This window comes from Petaurus breviceps, unplaced genomic scaffold (genome assembly GCF_028583685.1).
Source record: "Petaurus breviceps papuanus isolate PSGF00001 unplaced genomic scaffold, PetGlider_PUasm1.0 90654, whole genome shotgun sequence".
Lineage (NCBI taxonomy): Eukaryota > Metazoa > Chordata > Mammalia > Diprotodontia > Petauridae > Petaurus > Petaurus breviceps.
Genome location: NW_027187301.1, coordinates 4,371,068 through 4,387,861, shown reverse-complemented (window position 1 = coordinate 4,387,861; position 16,794 = coordinate 4,371,068). Strand labels below are relative to the sequence as shown.

The window sequence follows — 16,794 nt, the reverse complement described above, 5'->3', positions numbered from 1 at the left end:
TCTAAAGATGCTCTACTTGTTTTTGTGAAAACTCAGGGTATTTTATGACAAAGCTGCTGAGTTGCCTGCTAGATACAGAGATTCCAGTGAATACATAGAACCTCAGAGTGGGGAGTTTGCAGCCTCCTTAAAAAAGAAGTAAATATTCATCCTCCATTTAAAGACCTCCAGTGACAGGGAAATCATTGCCTCCCAAGGCAACCAGATCCATTGTATAGCTCTAATGTTTAGGATGTTCTTTCTTCATTTAGGATTGTTCTTTCTTGTCGAATCCACTTTCCTGAAACTCCCATAAGTATTAGTTCTTTTCTCTAGAGCCAAGCAAAGCAAGTCGGTCAACTCCTTTATTTCCACAAGGCTTAACTGTATCAAATGCTGGAACTTTAATTCACATTAGGCATAATCATGGTATGAGAGAGGCTCCTGGAGTGAGAGCCACACACTCTGGCTTTAGTCATGGCTGAAATATTAGCAAGTGGTGTGATGTTTGTCAAATCACTTCAGCTAACTCTGGGCTTTCATTTTCATACCTGTAAAATGAGGGGGAAGGGGGTTGGTATTGTATTACATGTTGTCAAAGATCTCTTTAAAACTGAATATTCTGACTCTGATTCAACCTAGATTTCTGTACATATAAGAGATCTCTTTCTGCGCTCTATGGTTTTGGTCTTAATAATTTTATACCCTCAGGAAGTATTATCATTGTTTGTTAAACTGGCTTTTCCAAAAGGTTCATTATCATACTCACTAGTAACAGAAATAACAAATGAGATCAAATCAGAAATTAAACCCAAGACTCCAATGAATGCCATACTTAATTGAGAATATCTTTTTAATGTGATCTTTTTTTTGTTGTTGTTCAGAGGCCTTAAGGGAACCCTAATCAAACTAATTAGCATTCATTTTTCTAAGAACATTTATGTGATCTGATATTGAAATGTGCTTCACCTGCCTGAGTGATGGCTTGAAAGAACCTTCTCAAGTACTGGTGTGATTTGATCTGTCCTTATTTATTCACATTCCATATTCCATTCCATAAGAATTTCTCTCCTTTAAGAAAGGCTTTCATTTTACTAATCATTTATATCCATTTATTTGGAGGTTTTTTAGCTTCTTTTTTGTATCAGTTTATGCAAGTCTTTGCACGTTTCTCAGTATTCCTTATACTCATAATTTTTATGGCATAATAATAGCTTATTATGCTCATATACCACAGTTTGTTAACGATTACCCAATCTATGAGCATCTGCCTTGTTTTTTAGTTTCTGTAACATTCTCTAATTTTCAAACTTAATTCTTAATCTCCTTGGCTCATATATTATCAGGGTTTCATATTTATACCTGTTCACACTTTTAAAAGGATTTCAGCCTATAATTGTCATAAGGTACACTTCATTTCCTTCTAATTGAACACAATGTGCAAACAACCATTTGGAAGACAGCCACAAAACCAGCAGTAAAAGACAAGGGCCTCAGAGCATAAGTAAAGTAAAGTCGTCAGCATGAATCTTGGAACCTTTCTCCAGTTAAAGCCTATGAATGTAGAATTCATGCAAAATTAGTTAATGGTTTAACAAGTTTGGTTCTTTTGCTTCCCTAGATTAAGTTCATTTCTACCTAAATTATAGGGGGGAGTAACTTAGAAGTGTCAGGAAGTGAGGTAAAAGAGTGCCACTACAAACGTACATGTACCAGGAAATGACAGATGTTACCCACAGTACAAACAGCAGGATCGGTCATCAACTATAAATGAAGTATAGGGCCATTTAGTGAAGGGGCATATGGTTGTGCATACTTAAGTAAGGACTCCAGTGATGCTGTAAAGGGATCACTATATTATTGCCAAGCATGGTAGGTATTCATAATGATGACTGAATTATGAAGAATAATTTTAAATATTGATATATGTATACATACACACAATATTATTATTTTTTAAATTGTATTGATATATAGTTTTTACACCACCTACATTTCCTAGTGTTTCCCTTCTGTGTCCCCATTCCCATCCACAAGAGAACCACTCCATGTAATGAAGAATAAAAAAGAGGAAGCAAAAGAGTTGAACAAAACTAATTAACACTGAAAATACCTTTTATATAGGTCTATATGCCCGTGATCCCCCACCTTTGGGGAAAAAAAGGGAGTGACATTTTCATATCTCTCCTTCATGAGGCAAGTTTAGCCATTATAAGTATATAATATTAACTTTTAATTTTTGTTGTCTCCATTTACATCGTAGCTATTGTATATATTGAGCAGCTTAGTGGCACCATAGTGCACAGAGGACTGGGCCTGGAGTCAGGAAGACTCATCTTCCTGAATTCAAATCCAGCCTCCAACACTTACTGACTGTGTAATCCTGGGTAAATCACTTCAACCTATTTGCCTTAGTTTCCTCAGCTGTAAAATGAGCTGAAGAAGGAAATGGCAAACCACTCCAACATCTTTGCCAAGAAAACCCCAAAAGGGATCACAAAGAGTCAGACACAACTGAAAATGACTAAACAACAAACAAAATTTTGTATATTGTTTTCCTGATTCTGCTTACGTCACTTTGCAAAAGTTCCTTTATCTTCCCATGGTTCTCTGCATTCTTATGAGACAGTGATATTCCATTACATTCATGTACAACAATTTTTTTTTTGCTCCTGCCCAATCTATTGGCATCTGTTTTGTTTCCAGTTTTCTATTCCTACAAAAGCATACACTTCTGAAACATGACACCATCTTTCTTTGGAGAAGAAAAGCAAGTCCTTGTTAGGTTTGAGTGGTTTATGTTTTCCTTCTCACCATTGGATAATGTCACTGTCATCATCTCTCCCATAAAAGAGGGAGGTGTTTACCTTGAATGGGTAAATAGTATAGGGTGGCCCCAGGAAACCAGCTACTATTACAAAGTATATTTTAAAGTGCCTAGCTGAGCCTTGTGCTCTGTGAGGGTTTAGGATGTGATTTTGAAGATTAATGAAATAATTTTCAGTTTTTCTAAGCACTCAGTAGTGGCTTATATTGTCTATACCCTGATAAATCTTTAGACCTTTAGGAAAGCCTTTGCTGGCTCTCTTTTTTAAGTTCATAAGGCAGATAACTTTTTAAAGACCCCTCAGATTCCAGCAAATCAGACATAATTGATTCTAACCTAGAAAATAAGATTGGGAACCAAGAATTCCAGTGTTCTCTTTCCTCTCCCTGGGAAACCTGGATCTCTTAACTTAATCTTAAACCAGGGACAGCAATGTTCTCTCAGGCCAGTTTTTCTCCTGAGGCAAAAAAAGTACCAAGGAAGAAGAGATTTTCAAAAGGGGCAGTTCGTTAATAATATTTATGAAATGCCAAGAAAATGAGTACCAAGAGAAGACCGCCAGATTTGACAAGAATTCACGGGTGGATTTGTAGAAAGCAATTTCAGTAGAGTGGGGCGAGGAATTGGGAGCGTTAACAATATACCCCAAGTTCAAAAATTTGGGCAACAAAGATGCTAGTGGGGGTGGGAAGGATGAGATAATAGAGGAGGGAGGAAAAGGGCAAAGGAGGCAACAATAACCAGGGGGTCTTAAGCCAGGGCCCATGGATTTTAAAAAATATTTTTATAACGATTTCAGCATAATTGGCTTCCTTTGTAACCCTATGTATTTGATTTTGTGCATTTAAAAATATTGCTTGGAGGAGTCCCTAGGGTTTATTGGACTTCCTGGGGATCCATGACACACAAAAAGGGCTAGGAACTCCTATGAGAGCCAGAAGGGGTAGCAGATGCTAACCAAGGGTTATGGTTTAAGACAGCAGAGACTGTGCCTTTTTGAAGCCAGAAGGGAAGGAGAGTGTGGAGAAGAGATGAATGTGGCCAGAGAGGGAAAGGGCAATATGCTATTAGATAACATTTACTTCGTACCTTAAGATTTAGAAAGCACTTTACAAATATTATCTTATTTGATCTTCACTTTACCACTGTGAAGTAGATGCTGCTATTTTACAGATGAGGAAACTGAGGGTAGGACATGTTAAAGTGACTTGCCCAGGGTCACACAGCTAGTAGGTGCCTGAGGCAGGATTTGAAGTCAGATCTTCTCTGGCTCTTTCTGGCTCCCAAGTCCAGCTATGCCTGTACCCACTACCCCTCTCTAGTTGTAAGAGCAAGATTTAAAACATGGATGAAGAAGGGAGAAGCTTTGGAGAAGTGAAATAACTCACCTGAGGTTAGAAAGGATGAGGGGAGTTGTAGATAGAAATGTATTGAGGTGAAGATATTAAAACCTTGTCCACTGTCCTTTACCATCTGGGTGAAATAAAAAATAAGTTATCTGATGAAAGTGAGGGTGGATGATAGATATTTTCTTTTTAATCAGAGATCTTGTCTGGTACCGTGTTTCCCCGATAATAAGACACTGTCTTATTAATTTTTTTTGGACAGAAAAACACCAGAGGGCTTATTTTCAGGGGAGGGCTTATTTTAATGAAGATTGACAGCAATTTTAATAAACAGATAAATGTGAACAAAAAAATGTACCTTTATTCAATAAGCAAATCACTGGGGAAGAACAGGATGACGCACTCACTGCTGCTAATTGCCATTACTATCACAAGCTCTGATTGGATGCAGCTCGGAGCGCAGCGTGCGTTTCATGGGGGGGCGGGGGGGAGATGGTGCATACAGAGGTTACCGTAATGTAGCGTGTAGCGCAGGGGATCTCAATAGGGCTTATTTTCGGGGCAGGGCTTATTTTAGAGGAATCTTACACAGTAAGGGGAGGGCTTATTTTCGGGATAGGTCTTATTATCGGGGAAACATGGTATAAAACAGCAGCCCTCACAGTATGATCCAGGGACAAGTAGGGGACCCCAAGACCCTTTCAGGGGGATTGTGAGGTCAAGATTATTTTTATAATATTACTAAGATGTTGTATTTCTAGGATATATTTATAAATAGATATAAATATAGTATATTATAATATTAACATGTTACTTATATATTACTATTATATGTAATATAGCATAAAATATTATTCTATAAGTATGCTATGTAATCATATATAAATGCAACACATTATTATAGTATATGAAATATATTACTTTAAATTATATATTGTATAACATTCTATATTTATATATCAATATTATATATTGTATAATATTCTATACTTATATATCAATATTACACATTGATATAATGTATGATTGAATCATATATTATATTAAATTCTAGAATATATCAATATAATATATTTTATATAATTATATAGTAATATATTTATATATTATATTGTATATATTATTTATATGTTAATATTTAGAATATATTATATTATGTTTACATTATAATATATAATAATAGATCGATATAACCCACATAAACAAAAGCTTGGGGGGGGGATCCTCAATAGTTTAAAAAGTTTAAAACTCCCAAGGCCAAAAAGTTTGAGAACAGATGGTGTAGAAGAAAGTGTACTGGACTCATAAAAATCAAGAGGTCTGGGTTCAAGTCCAGGCAAATTAGCAAAATCTTGCAAATTATGTGACTGCCAGCAAATCACCCCACCTCTCTGAGCCCCTGGTTTCCTCATCTATAAAATGAGGATAATAATGTTTCTGTATCAGACTCAGAGACTCTTGTGATGCACCTATAAGATCAAGTATGTGTCATTGATCTGGAGCTTAAAGGGACCTCCTGGGTCATCATTTAAAAATGAGAAAAGAAAGGGGCAGGGCCCAGACCTATGATTCCATTGATATGAGGAACTCCTGAATGAGAAAAATCCCTCTACCAGAGCAGATAGCGACCTTCTCTGCCACTTACAGCCTCAGAGAGTTTCACAGTGTTGACAGGATGAGAGTCTTGTCCAGAGGCACACAATCAGAGCTGTGACTTGAACCAGGTCTTGCTTTGTACAAATGAAACCAATGCAGCCAAGATTAGAAGAGAATCTGTTTTGGTTGGGTTTAGGGAGAGGGGAGGTAGGGGAAGAGCATAGAAATTCTTTATAACAAATTTCTCTGATAAAGCTCTCATTTCCAAGTTATATATCAGATTTATAAGAATAAGAATCATTCCCCAAATGACAAATAGTCAAAAGAAATGAACAGAGTTCTTGAGAGAAGTGTAAGTATACATTCATACACATATACATGTATATATGTGTATATGTGTGTAGATGTAGATGCACCCATGTGTATATTTTGTGCATGTATGTACCGTGTTTCCCCAATAATAAGACACTGTCTTATTATATTTTTTTGGACAGAAAAACACCAGAGGGCTTATTTTCAAGGGAGGGCTTATTTAATGAACATTGACAGCAATTTTAATAAACAGGTAAATGTGAACAAAAAAATGTACCTTTATTCAGTAAGCAAATCACTGGGGAAGAACAGGATGATGCGCTCACTGCTGCAGCTCTGATTGGATGCAGCTCGGAGTGCGGTGTGCGTTTCAGGTGGGGGGGGACGGTGCATACAGAGGGTAATAGCGCAGGGGATCACCTTCACTACAGTAGCAATCTCAATAGGGCTTATTTTCAGGGGAGGGCTTATTTTAGAGGAATCTTACACAGTAAGGGGAGGGCTTATTTTCGGGATAGAGCTTATTATCGGGGAAACACGGTATGTGTGTCCGTGATAGGCCTTGAACCATCTCTGCCTGACTCAGGGGTGTCCTACTGTACCACTCCTCCTTTTGGGGGAAAAAGTACCCTTTGTAACTTTTATACTTTGTAGCTTTGTACTTTGTACACTTATAAAACCCTGTTATTATTGCATTTATTGATTACATTGAACATTTCCTATCTGTTTAGCTTATCAGCTAATCACTGTGGTGATTGCAGCCGCTGGAGGTGGGCTCCTTCTCATCCTGGGCATCGCCCTCATCGTTACCTGCTGCAGGTGAGTATCCTGAGAGCAGGTTTTAAGCCCTTAGCTTTTGGATTAATTAGCTATGACAATGATGCTGACAGCTTGGGTGGAAGATGGCACAAGGTTGTCAGTCACTATTGCCTCAGATGGTCTGTTCAATCATTCAATCAATTAGTAAATTTATTAAGGGTTTCCACATGTGCTAAGTCCTGAGGCTACAAAAAGAGGCAAAAGCCAGTCCCCGCCGTCGAGGGGCTTACAGTCTAAAGAGGGAGGCAACATGTAAACAGATCTATACAAAGCAAACTACACAGGATAAATAGGAAATAATTAACAGAGGGAAGGCATTAGGGAATTAAAAGGGGTTGGGGAAGACTTCCTGTAGAAAGCCAAATTTTAGTTGGGATTTAAAGGAAGCCAAGGCAGTCAGTAGTTGGGAGTGGAGGAAGAAGAGCATTCCAGGCATGGGGGATAGCCAGAGAAAATGACCGGCCGAAGGACAAGGGTCTTGTTCATGGAAGGTTGGGGTGGGGGAGTTCAGGGGGGAGTCATTGTCACTGCATTGAAGCATAGGTATAGGGGAGTAAGAGGACAAGAGGAATAATCCTAGCTTGAGATCTAGGGGGAAATCAAGGCAGGGATTATTAAGAATTTAAGTGAGTTTGGTGGGGCAATTAGGTGGTACAGTGAATTCAAATCTGGCCTCAGACACTCCACACACTTTCTAGCTGTTCATGTGACCTCAGGCAAGTCACTTAACCTTCCCCTTTCCAAAAACAACCAAAAAAAAAAAAGAGAGGGAGAGTTTGGATCAACCAAGTGCTTAAAAGTCTCCTTCCCACCTACTAGAACTTCTTGAGGGGATGGGCAAGATCTCCACTAGCACTGCAAACCTGAGATTCATGCCACCATTTCTTGGAAGCTTGTCTGATATTTTTGGTCACTTGTCACTTTTTGCTAAACTCCCTTTCTTTTGTCAGAGGACATTTGGGTAAGTGGAAAAGAAGGGTCTGGAGAAAGGTTTGTGGGGCAGTGACCTGGAGAGATAAACTCAAGAGGAAAATGAAATTTGTTTTTAGAGAAGTGTCATAATCCTTGGAAAAACCTTGCAACCATTCCTTATTGAGAGGGAGGGTGGTTAATCATTGTGAGACTCAGGCCACCCATCCCCAAGGAAACAGTGACAGAGCTCAGGGGCATGTTGGACATTGGATTCAGTGACCCAGTGTTTTACTGCAGATTCTTTTCCAGACCTTTCCCAGAATGGGAAATTAGACAGGAATGAATGTCCACTCACAGATAATTCAAACCCTTAACTAACTGTATGTTGGCCATTGGGTTTTATGACCCAGGGTTCAGTACAAATTCCTTTCCTAGAATAGAAAGATGGACAGGAATGAACCAAAGATAAGTGAAACCTTCCAACCTTAGGTGGGCTGAATGAATGACCAGGCTTAACAACTTCTACTCAGGGAGGAACATTCCAGGAATGCTTTAGCAGAGGGCTGAACTTTCCTGTTTTCCTGAGTAAAGATAACAGGTGAACTAAATAAACATCCAGCTTTTACAGCTTTATGTGATGTCAATTTTATTACTTGAAAGGTGAAATGAGGGGTTTGGACTGGATGATCATCTCTGAAATGCCTTCAGGTTTTTTATTTCATACCCTCCCCAACCCCAAGCTATACTTAGCAAACAGCCGCCATCATCCTCCAGCCTACCTACCCTCTTATCTTAACCTACCCCACATGTAAAAGGGGGATAATGTCTGTCTTACCTCAAAGGGTTGTTCTGAGATAGAGACTGTCCATTAATATAGAGAACTCATGTATAAAGAAATGTCTTCTACCAATGAAAACTAGAACCTTTTCTGCAATTTATAGTCTTACGGGGAGTGCAGGGGGGACAAGAGGAACAAGCATTTATTAAGTGCTTACTATGGGCTATGCTAAGTACTTCACACATATTATCTCCTTTGGTCCTCATAATAACCCTGGGAGGTAGGTGCTATTATTAACCTCATTTTATAGCTGAGGAAACTGAGGCAGACAGAGCTTAAGTGACTTACGCAGGGTCACACAGCCAGGAAATGTATGAGGTTGAATTTGAATTCAGGTTTTCCTGATTCCAGGCTCAATGCTCTTCCTTTTGCCACCTAGCTGCCTTGCTTACAACTCTGAGAAGTTAAGTGACTTGTCCAGGGTCACACATACAGAATCTGTCAGAGGCAGGATTTGAACTCAGGTCTTCCAGACTCCAAGGTTGGCTCTCTGTCCACTATGTCAGGATGCCTTTGTGTTCTGATATTCATTAGATACTCCATGTGAAAGCGCTTTGTTAGCCATAGAGCACAACATACATGTAAAGCAGTATCATTAATGAAGCTATGTGTCAGTGGATGGAAAATCGGATTTGGGGTTAGAGAGATGTAGATCTAAATTCTGCCTCTGATACACATTTTGTTGTTAGGAAATATCATTATATATCTTTAAAATCTCAAATTAGTATCTTTGTACTTTCATTCCTGAAATTGGATCAACTAAACAAATGTGCTTAGTGACAATTTGTGATTATTGGAATATTGTTTTTTAAAAATGGGCTCACTCCTTCAGAAACAGTATGGCAGCTTTCCACTCAATTTGTCCCACAAGTGGGATCTGATACTTTCATCTCAAAACTCCATAAACTGAAGTTATTTGATTTCATCGGTTATCTTTTTCCTTCCACAGAAAGAATAAAAATGACATAAGCAAACTCATCTTCAAAAGTGGTGATTTTCAAATGTCCCCGTATGCTGAGTATCCCAAGAACCCTCGATCGCAGGAATGGGGCCGAGAGGCCATCGAGATGCACGAAAACGGAAGTACTAAGAACCTTCTGCAGATGACTGATGTCTATTACTCTGTACGTATTCACAAGCTAGGAACAAACTCGTGTCCCCCTTGATTCAGGTTTAGAGCCGTTGGGTCTGTCCCATGTCACCACCTCAAATGTTTTGGTTCTTTAGGTATATCTTTAGGCTAGAGAACATAAATATATTATATATTAAAATATAAACATCACTGTTTAAGAAGAATATAAACATTACTGTTGTAAGAAGAAGGAGGAGGAGAGAATGGCACCAGGGAACTCACATTGGCATGCTTTTAGAGTTGATTTTGATAATGGTTTATTTGTATAATATGGGCTGCGTTTGGAGGTTGCAATGTGAGTGGGTTGTATATCCATCTAGCACATGCATTTGTAAGATATGGCACTAGTAAAAATAATCTTCCCCCAAGAAGCCAGATTACAACTCCCTATGCCCCTCTGAAGACTGAATAGGTTGGTTGGACGTTTTTTGTTCCCGTATTGGGAATTATAAGATTATAAAAATTTTATTTACTATAAAATATTATATATACTATGTTATATGTAGTATAATATAGCATATATATATCATATTATATATACTATAACATTATAGATTTAGATCTAGGAAGGACTTTAGAGTGTATTGAATCCAGTTTCCTCATTTGACAGATAATGAAACTGAGGCCTAGAAAGGTTAAAGTGCCTTGACCAGGGTCACACAGGTAGTGACTGAGGTAGGATTTGAACCCAGGTCTACCTGACTCCCAATCCAGCACTCTATCCACAACTGATATCTTTCTAACATACCATCCAAATGATGACTATTTCCATTGCTTAGCCTCAATTTGTACAATCTTTTATGAGATGTTAGCAAATACCTGTGTTATGTGACCATTCTGTGTTTGCTTCTGCAGAAAAACTCCATCTCTGAGCTTAAGTGAGGAGGTTTCATATAGTCACTAACTGTGATCTAGGCCTCGGTCTGCCTCTGCAGAGGTCATGTCAAGTATCTGAATTTCAGTCTGCTCTTCTGTTAAATTAGGGTTGGGCAATTAGTTATTTCTATGAGCCCTTCCAACTCTATGATTGTATGATATGTATAATAACATAGAACTATTTAACAAGTAGCAATTTCATCATCCTATCTTGGCCCTCCCTACTTTACAAATTCATTCTCTTGCCTCAGGTGGTGGGTAGTATAGTTTCCCTTTTGGAAATGAGATTGACATTGCCCAGGGTCCAAAAGATTATCTCATCATCTTTGACATCATCAACAATAAACATTACTCAGAACAGTTTAGAAACTCATGTTCTCAGAGGAGCATAGACTTAGAAGAGACTCTAGAATTCATCTAGCCAATTAATTAATAGGCATTTGTTAAGCACCTAGTGTATATGAGGGTCAAGCATTTATTAAACACCTAGTACATACAAAGGTCTAGTTATAAAAAGAAAATAATGAAATATTCCCTGCCCTCAAGGAGTTTATAGTCTGCAAGAGGGAACTTGCATGTGTGTGTGTGTGTGTGTGTGTGTGTATACGCGCGCACGTACCCATGTATGTGCCTGCCTACAAATATGCCCATGTATCTCTATCCTAAAAACCCCTCACTTGATCCTTCCATCCCCATTTCTCTTCTGCCCTTTTTAGCTAAACTCCTCAAAAAGACTGTCTCCACTTTGTCTCCACTCACTCTTATTTTTAACCCCTACGGTCTGGCTTCTGACCTTATCATTCCACTGAAATTGCTCTCTCTAAATTTAGTAATGACCATTTAGGTGCCAAGTGCAATAATTACTTTTTCTCAGTCTTCATCCTTCTTGACCTCTCTACAGCTTATGACTCTGTTGCTCACTCTCTCCTCTCTAAGGTTTTGGGACACCGCTCTCCCCTGGTTCTCCTCTTACCTATCTGACTCCTCCTTCTCTGTCTCTTTTGCTGAATCTTCCTTCAGATCATGTCCTCTAGCCGTCGGTGCCTCTCAGGGTTCTGTCCTGGGCCCTCTTCTCTTTTCCCTCTGTAGTATATTTCACTTGGTGATCTCCTCAGCCTCCACGGGTTTAACAGTCATCTTTATGCTGATGATTCTCAAATCTATCTATCCCACCTTAATCTCTCTGCTGACTGCCAACTTCCTTTCAGATATTCCAAAATAGATGTCTAGTAGACTTATTTTTTCCCAATATGTCCAAAGCAGAATTCATTATCTTTCCCGCTTAAACCCCTGCCTCCTACCTTCCCTATTTCTGTGGAAGACAAGGCCATCTTCCCTGTCTCTCAGGCTCCCAGCCTAAGAATCATCTTGGATTCCTTACCATCTCTCAGCCCCTGTATCCAATCTGTTTATGATGCCTGTTGATTCCACCTTTGCAATATCTCTCCAATGCACCTCCTTCTCTCCTCTGACACTGCAACCACTCTGGGGCAGGCCCTCATCACTTCACCCCTGGACTATCGCAATAGCCTGCTGGTGGGTCTGCCTGCCTGTAATGTAATGCCAAAAGAAGGCAACTTCCCAGGTTCAAAATACCAGCATAGGTGCTCTCTATTTTATTCAGTGACAAACCAAGAACAGAGAAGATCGAAACATGACATCATTCAAAATACAGCATTTACTAAGTGTGATTAAATAATCTCCAAGTACTACCCCACCCCAGGACCTTCCAATCATTGAATCAATTACAAAGTCCCTGTTCTAAATACTTCTCCACCCCTAGGCTATACCTTAATTAAGTCCACCACAAAACCCCTCTTCTCAAATGGAGATTAGTTTCCAAACATAGGTAAAGTACCTTCATTTGTCAATCACAGAGCACAATAAGGTCAAAAGTTCCCCACCCCTGGATCCCAATTGAATCTACCCCAGAGTTACATCAAGTTTAAACACAGCACTTAATACCCAAATGGAGGTCTTTTCTTCATCTTGACAGGAGGCAAGTTCTCAGCAATCTTAGTTCCTGGGGAGACAAGGCTTAGCAAGGCCATAAGATACATTGCCAGTCCCCTCATGAATTTATCCTCTGTCTGTAGAACAGTCCTAGAACCCCTGAACACATTAGCAAAGCCCTCTCCCAGGATTTCTGTAAACATACAACAAGAAAATCCTTCTTCAGGGCTTCTGAACCAACAGAAAGGCTCCCAGACCCCTGCAACAACAGCACTGTCCTTCACCAGTGGACAGTATTCATTCTGTCTGCAGGACAGTCTCCAGACCCCTGCAACAACAGCACTGTCCCTCACCAGTGGACAGTATTCACTCTCTGTCTGCAGGACAGTCTCAGGCCTTCTTAGCGAACAGCCAGGTTCCAGGACTTCTTCAACAAAAGGACTGTCTTTCACCAGTGGACAAATCTGGCAAAACAACATCAAAACAGACAGACAAAGTACCAGCAAAACAGCCATGTCTCCTCAGTCCTTGGCAGCTCAGGGGGCAGGTCTCAAAAGTCCAGGGCAATTCAAAGCGGCCACCAGCAATTCTCTTACTCTCTCTCTCTCCACGAGGTGCTGCTTCCAAAAAAATCTTCCGCCTCTCTCTAGTGTCTCTCCAAATCTACCTCACCAGCTCCTCCCAGTTCAGGACTTTCTTTTCACATCAACAAGCCCATCCCACAGGTGGGATTAACAAACTCTGGGTTTTAACACAATCAATTTGAAAACCAAGCCAATACAGGGGAATCTTTAATTGCCATTACTATCACACTGCCTCAAGTCTCTCCCCACCCCAGTCCAACCTCCATTCAACCACTAAAGTGATTTTCCTAAAGCTCAGGTCTAATCATGTCATTCCTACTCAATAAACTCCAGTGGCTCCCTATTGCCTCCAGGATCAAATACAAACGCTCTGTTTGTCTTTCAAAGCCCTTCATCACCTACCCCCCTCCTACCTTGCCAGTCTTCTTCCACTTTAATCCCTGACATACTGTAGTCTTTGATCCAGTGACACCAGCCTCTTGACTATTTCGCTAATTAGGCACTTTATCTCGGCTTTCAGCATTTTCTCTGGCTGGTCCCTATGCCTGGAAAGCTCTCCTTCCTCTGCTCAAACTACTGACCTCCTTGGCTTCCTTTAAGCCCCAATTAAAATCCCACCTTCTAGAGGAAGCCTTCCCTAACTCTTCTTAATTCCAATGCTTTCCCTCTTTTTAATTATTTTCTATTTATCCTATATATAGCTTCTTTTGTATATATTTGTTTGCATGTTGACTTTCCCATTAGATGGTTAGCTTCTTGAGGGCAGGAACTATCTTTTGCTTCTTTTTGTAGCCCCAGCCCTTAGCACAGCAACTGGCACATAGTAGGTATTTAATAAATGTTTATTGAATTGAATAATGAAAGGAATAAGGAAGGACATAAGCATCTATCTATCTTTGCTTTTGGAGGCAATCAAGGTTAAGTGACTTGCCCAGGGTCATACAGTTAGTAAATGTCTGAATCCAGATTTGAATTCAGGTCATGACATAAGCATTTATTAAGCCTTTACTGTGTGTTAGACACTGTGTTAAGTGCTTTAAAAACATTATCTAATATGATACTCAGAATAACCCTAGGAGGTAGGTGCTATTGTTATCCCCATTTTACAATTGAGGAAACTGAGGTAAACATTTGAAGTGACTTCCCTAGGGTCACACAGCTAGTAAGTGTCTGAAACTGGATTTGAACTCAGTTCTTCCTGACTCCAGACCCAGCACTCTATCCATTGTACTACCTAGCATCTACAGATGATGATGTTGGGAGAGGGGGGAAGAGAGAGAGAGAGAGTGCTTAATTTTAGAGAGGGGTCACTTACTCCTGGGGAAGTGATGCAGAGAGAAGATTCGTATAGAAGGTGGCATATGAACCTTGTCATGAAGGGTTTCTAAGAGTTGACAGTGAGCAGAGAGTGTATTTCAGTCATGGACAGAGCCACTGCAAAAGCATTGAGACTGAGAGCGGTAGTGTGTGAGGGCTAAATGGTAAGAAGGCCAGTTTAACTGGATGGGAAGTACAGGAAGGAAAATGTTATATCATAAAGTTGGAATGGCAGGTGGGACCAGGTCACAAAGGGCTTTAAATCCCAGAATTTGCATTTGATCTTAAAGTCAATAGATAGCCATAAGAGTTTATTATTGAATAGGAAAGTGACATGATAAGACCTGCATGTCAGGAAAATCCCTTTAGATCTGTATGAAGGATCATTTGGAGGCGGGAGAGGCTTGTGGCAGGGAAATTATTTGGGAGGCTGTTGTATTAGATCAGGTTGAGGAGTGAAGAGGGCCTAAACTGGTCACATGGGTGGAGAGAAGGGGAGGGCCAAAAGAGATACTGTTGTGCAGCCCCTTTCTTTTGACAATTGAGGAAACTGAGGCTGAGGAGATTGCCAAAAACTACACTGATAATAAGAGAGAGCTAGAATTCACATCTCTGGTCTTCTATTCACTGTACCATTCAATATGAAGAGAAAATTCTTGAGTAGAGCAACATGTCCATCCCCCTATCTCTGGACAAGATGGTGTGAAAATTGTCCTAAAAAGATATCAAGGCTCCCTTCTTCTCATGGCTTCCTTTCATTCTAGTACGTGCTGTCCGAGGTCATTTTGCATTGTACTGTATAAAATAGGAAATAAATACACAGTCAGAGAGCACCAGAGCTGAAAATTAAATTGTGCGCATGGCATGGGACTCTTAGCTAGAGGTACAAGATAATAGTAATGAAGCTTTGCCCCTCTAGGCTCTTAATAGTACCATTCTTATTCCAAAGGTCATAATCCTGTAGTTGCTATGGAAATAATTATGAGGATTCAGACTTTGGATAGGAGGGACTAATTTCCTGGAGCTAGAGAGCTGTTTGTTTTTATGAATTATTTTTAAAAGAACTTAGCTGAGAGTGGAGGAGGGAGTTTGAAAGAAAAAAAAAACAAATAGGGAGAAGTGGGATACAGTGGTGGAATTATTTCTAGGTTCCAAATTTCCTTTAACATTTTTCAAATGAATATTTTATTTACACTTTAAAAAAACATTACTATCGCTTCCCAGCAAGAAGATATACAGAAATATCTTCTCAAGATAGGTTGATATATATTTGTATTGATATTTTTATGTTTATGTACCTATACATAGAAATATCTGTAGATATCTATAGATTATATATATAAGATGGATGGATGGATGGATTGATTAGACAGATATGATGAGAGAGATTGAAGATAGATCGGCAGACAGACAGATAGACATAACCTAATTCTGGAGGGGAGATTACTCCTCAGGGGCATCTGGAAAGTCTTCATATAGAAAGTGGCTCTTGATCCTTCTCTTAAAGCAAACTAGAGATTGTAAGAGGTGGTGAGTAGGTGAGAATATGTTTAAAACATAAAACCATCACTTTTTAACAAGGAAGTACAATTAGGGAAAATAATCTAATATATTGTCCAGATCTAACAGGATATGTATGATTCATTCCTCACCTGTAGTCCACCTCTCCTCCATTGAAAGGATGTTTAATCATCAGTTCTCTGACAACCATTGGTCATAGCATTGACCAGAGTTCCGATATCTTTTTAGTATGATATAGTTGACTTTTAGGGTGATTTTCTTGTATGTTATTGTGCTCATTGTGTAAATTGTTAGGTTCCAAATTACTTGATGAGTGTCTTTACATATGATATTTCCCAAATTCATCAGAAGGCTTAACTCTTCTCTCAGAAGCAAATGATTTTTACAATCAAAGAACCCAGTTCATTAAAAAAAATTTTCTTTCAATTTAACTTTTCTTCCTCCTTCTCCTCCTCCCCCTTTTCCTAATAATAATAATAACTAGTATTTTTATAGTACTTTTTTTGCAAAGCACTATGCTTACAAAAGTTATCTCATGGAAGAAAACAGCCTTCTTTTGGTTTTACTTGTGTGTCTGTGGGCACCTCTCTCTCTCTCTCTCTCTCTCTCTCTCTCTCTCTCTCTCTCTCTCTCTCTCTCTCTCTCTCTCTCTCTCTCTCTCTCTCTCTCTCTCTCTCTCTCTCTCTCTCTCTCTCTCTCTCTCTCTCTCTCTCTCTCTCTCTCTCTCTCTCTCTCTCTCTGTCTCTCTCTCTCTCTCTGTCTCTCTCTCTGTCTCTCTCTCT

The 16,794-nt window shown here is 39.4% G+C and overlaps 1 protein-coding gene across 1 annotated transcript in view; it reads left to right on the top strand.

Annotated features, from left to right (window-relative positions):
- The window catches only part of HEG1 (heart development protein with EGF like domains 1), a 127,591-nt gene that overhangs the window by 102,187 nt on the left and 8,610 nt on the right, over window positions 1–16,794 (top strand). Inside the window, exons 16-17 of the mRNA XM_069064972.1 lie at window positions 6,792–6,879; window positions 9,579–9,753. Coding sequence (XP_068921073.1) covers window positions 6,792–6,879; window positions 9,579–9,753 — 263 coding nt within the window. The remainder of the gene's footprint in view (window positions 1–6,791; window positions 6,880–9,578; window positions 9,754–16,794) is intronic.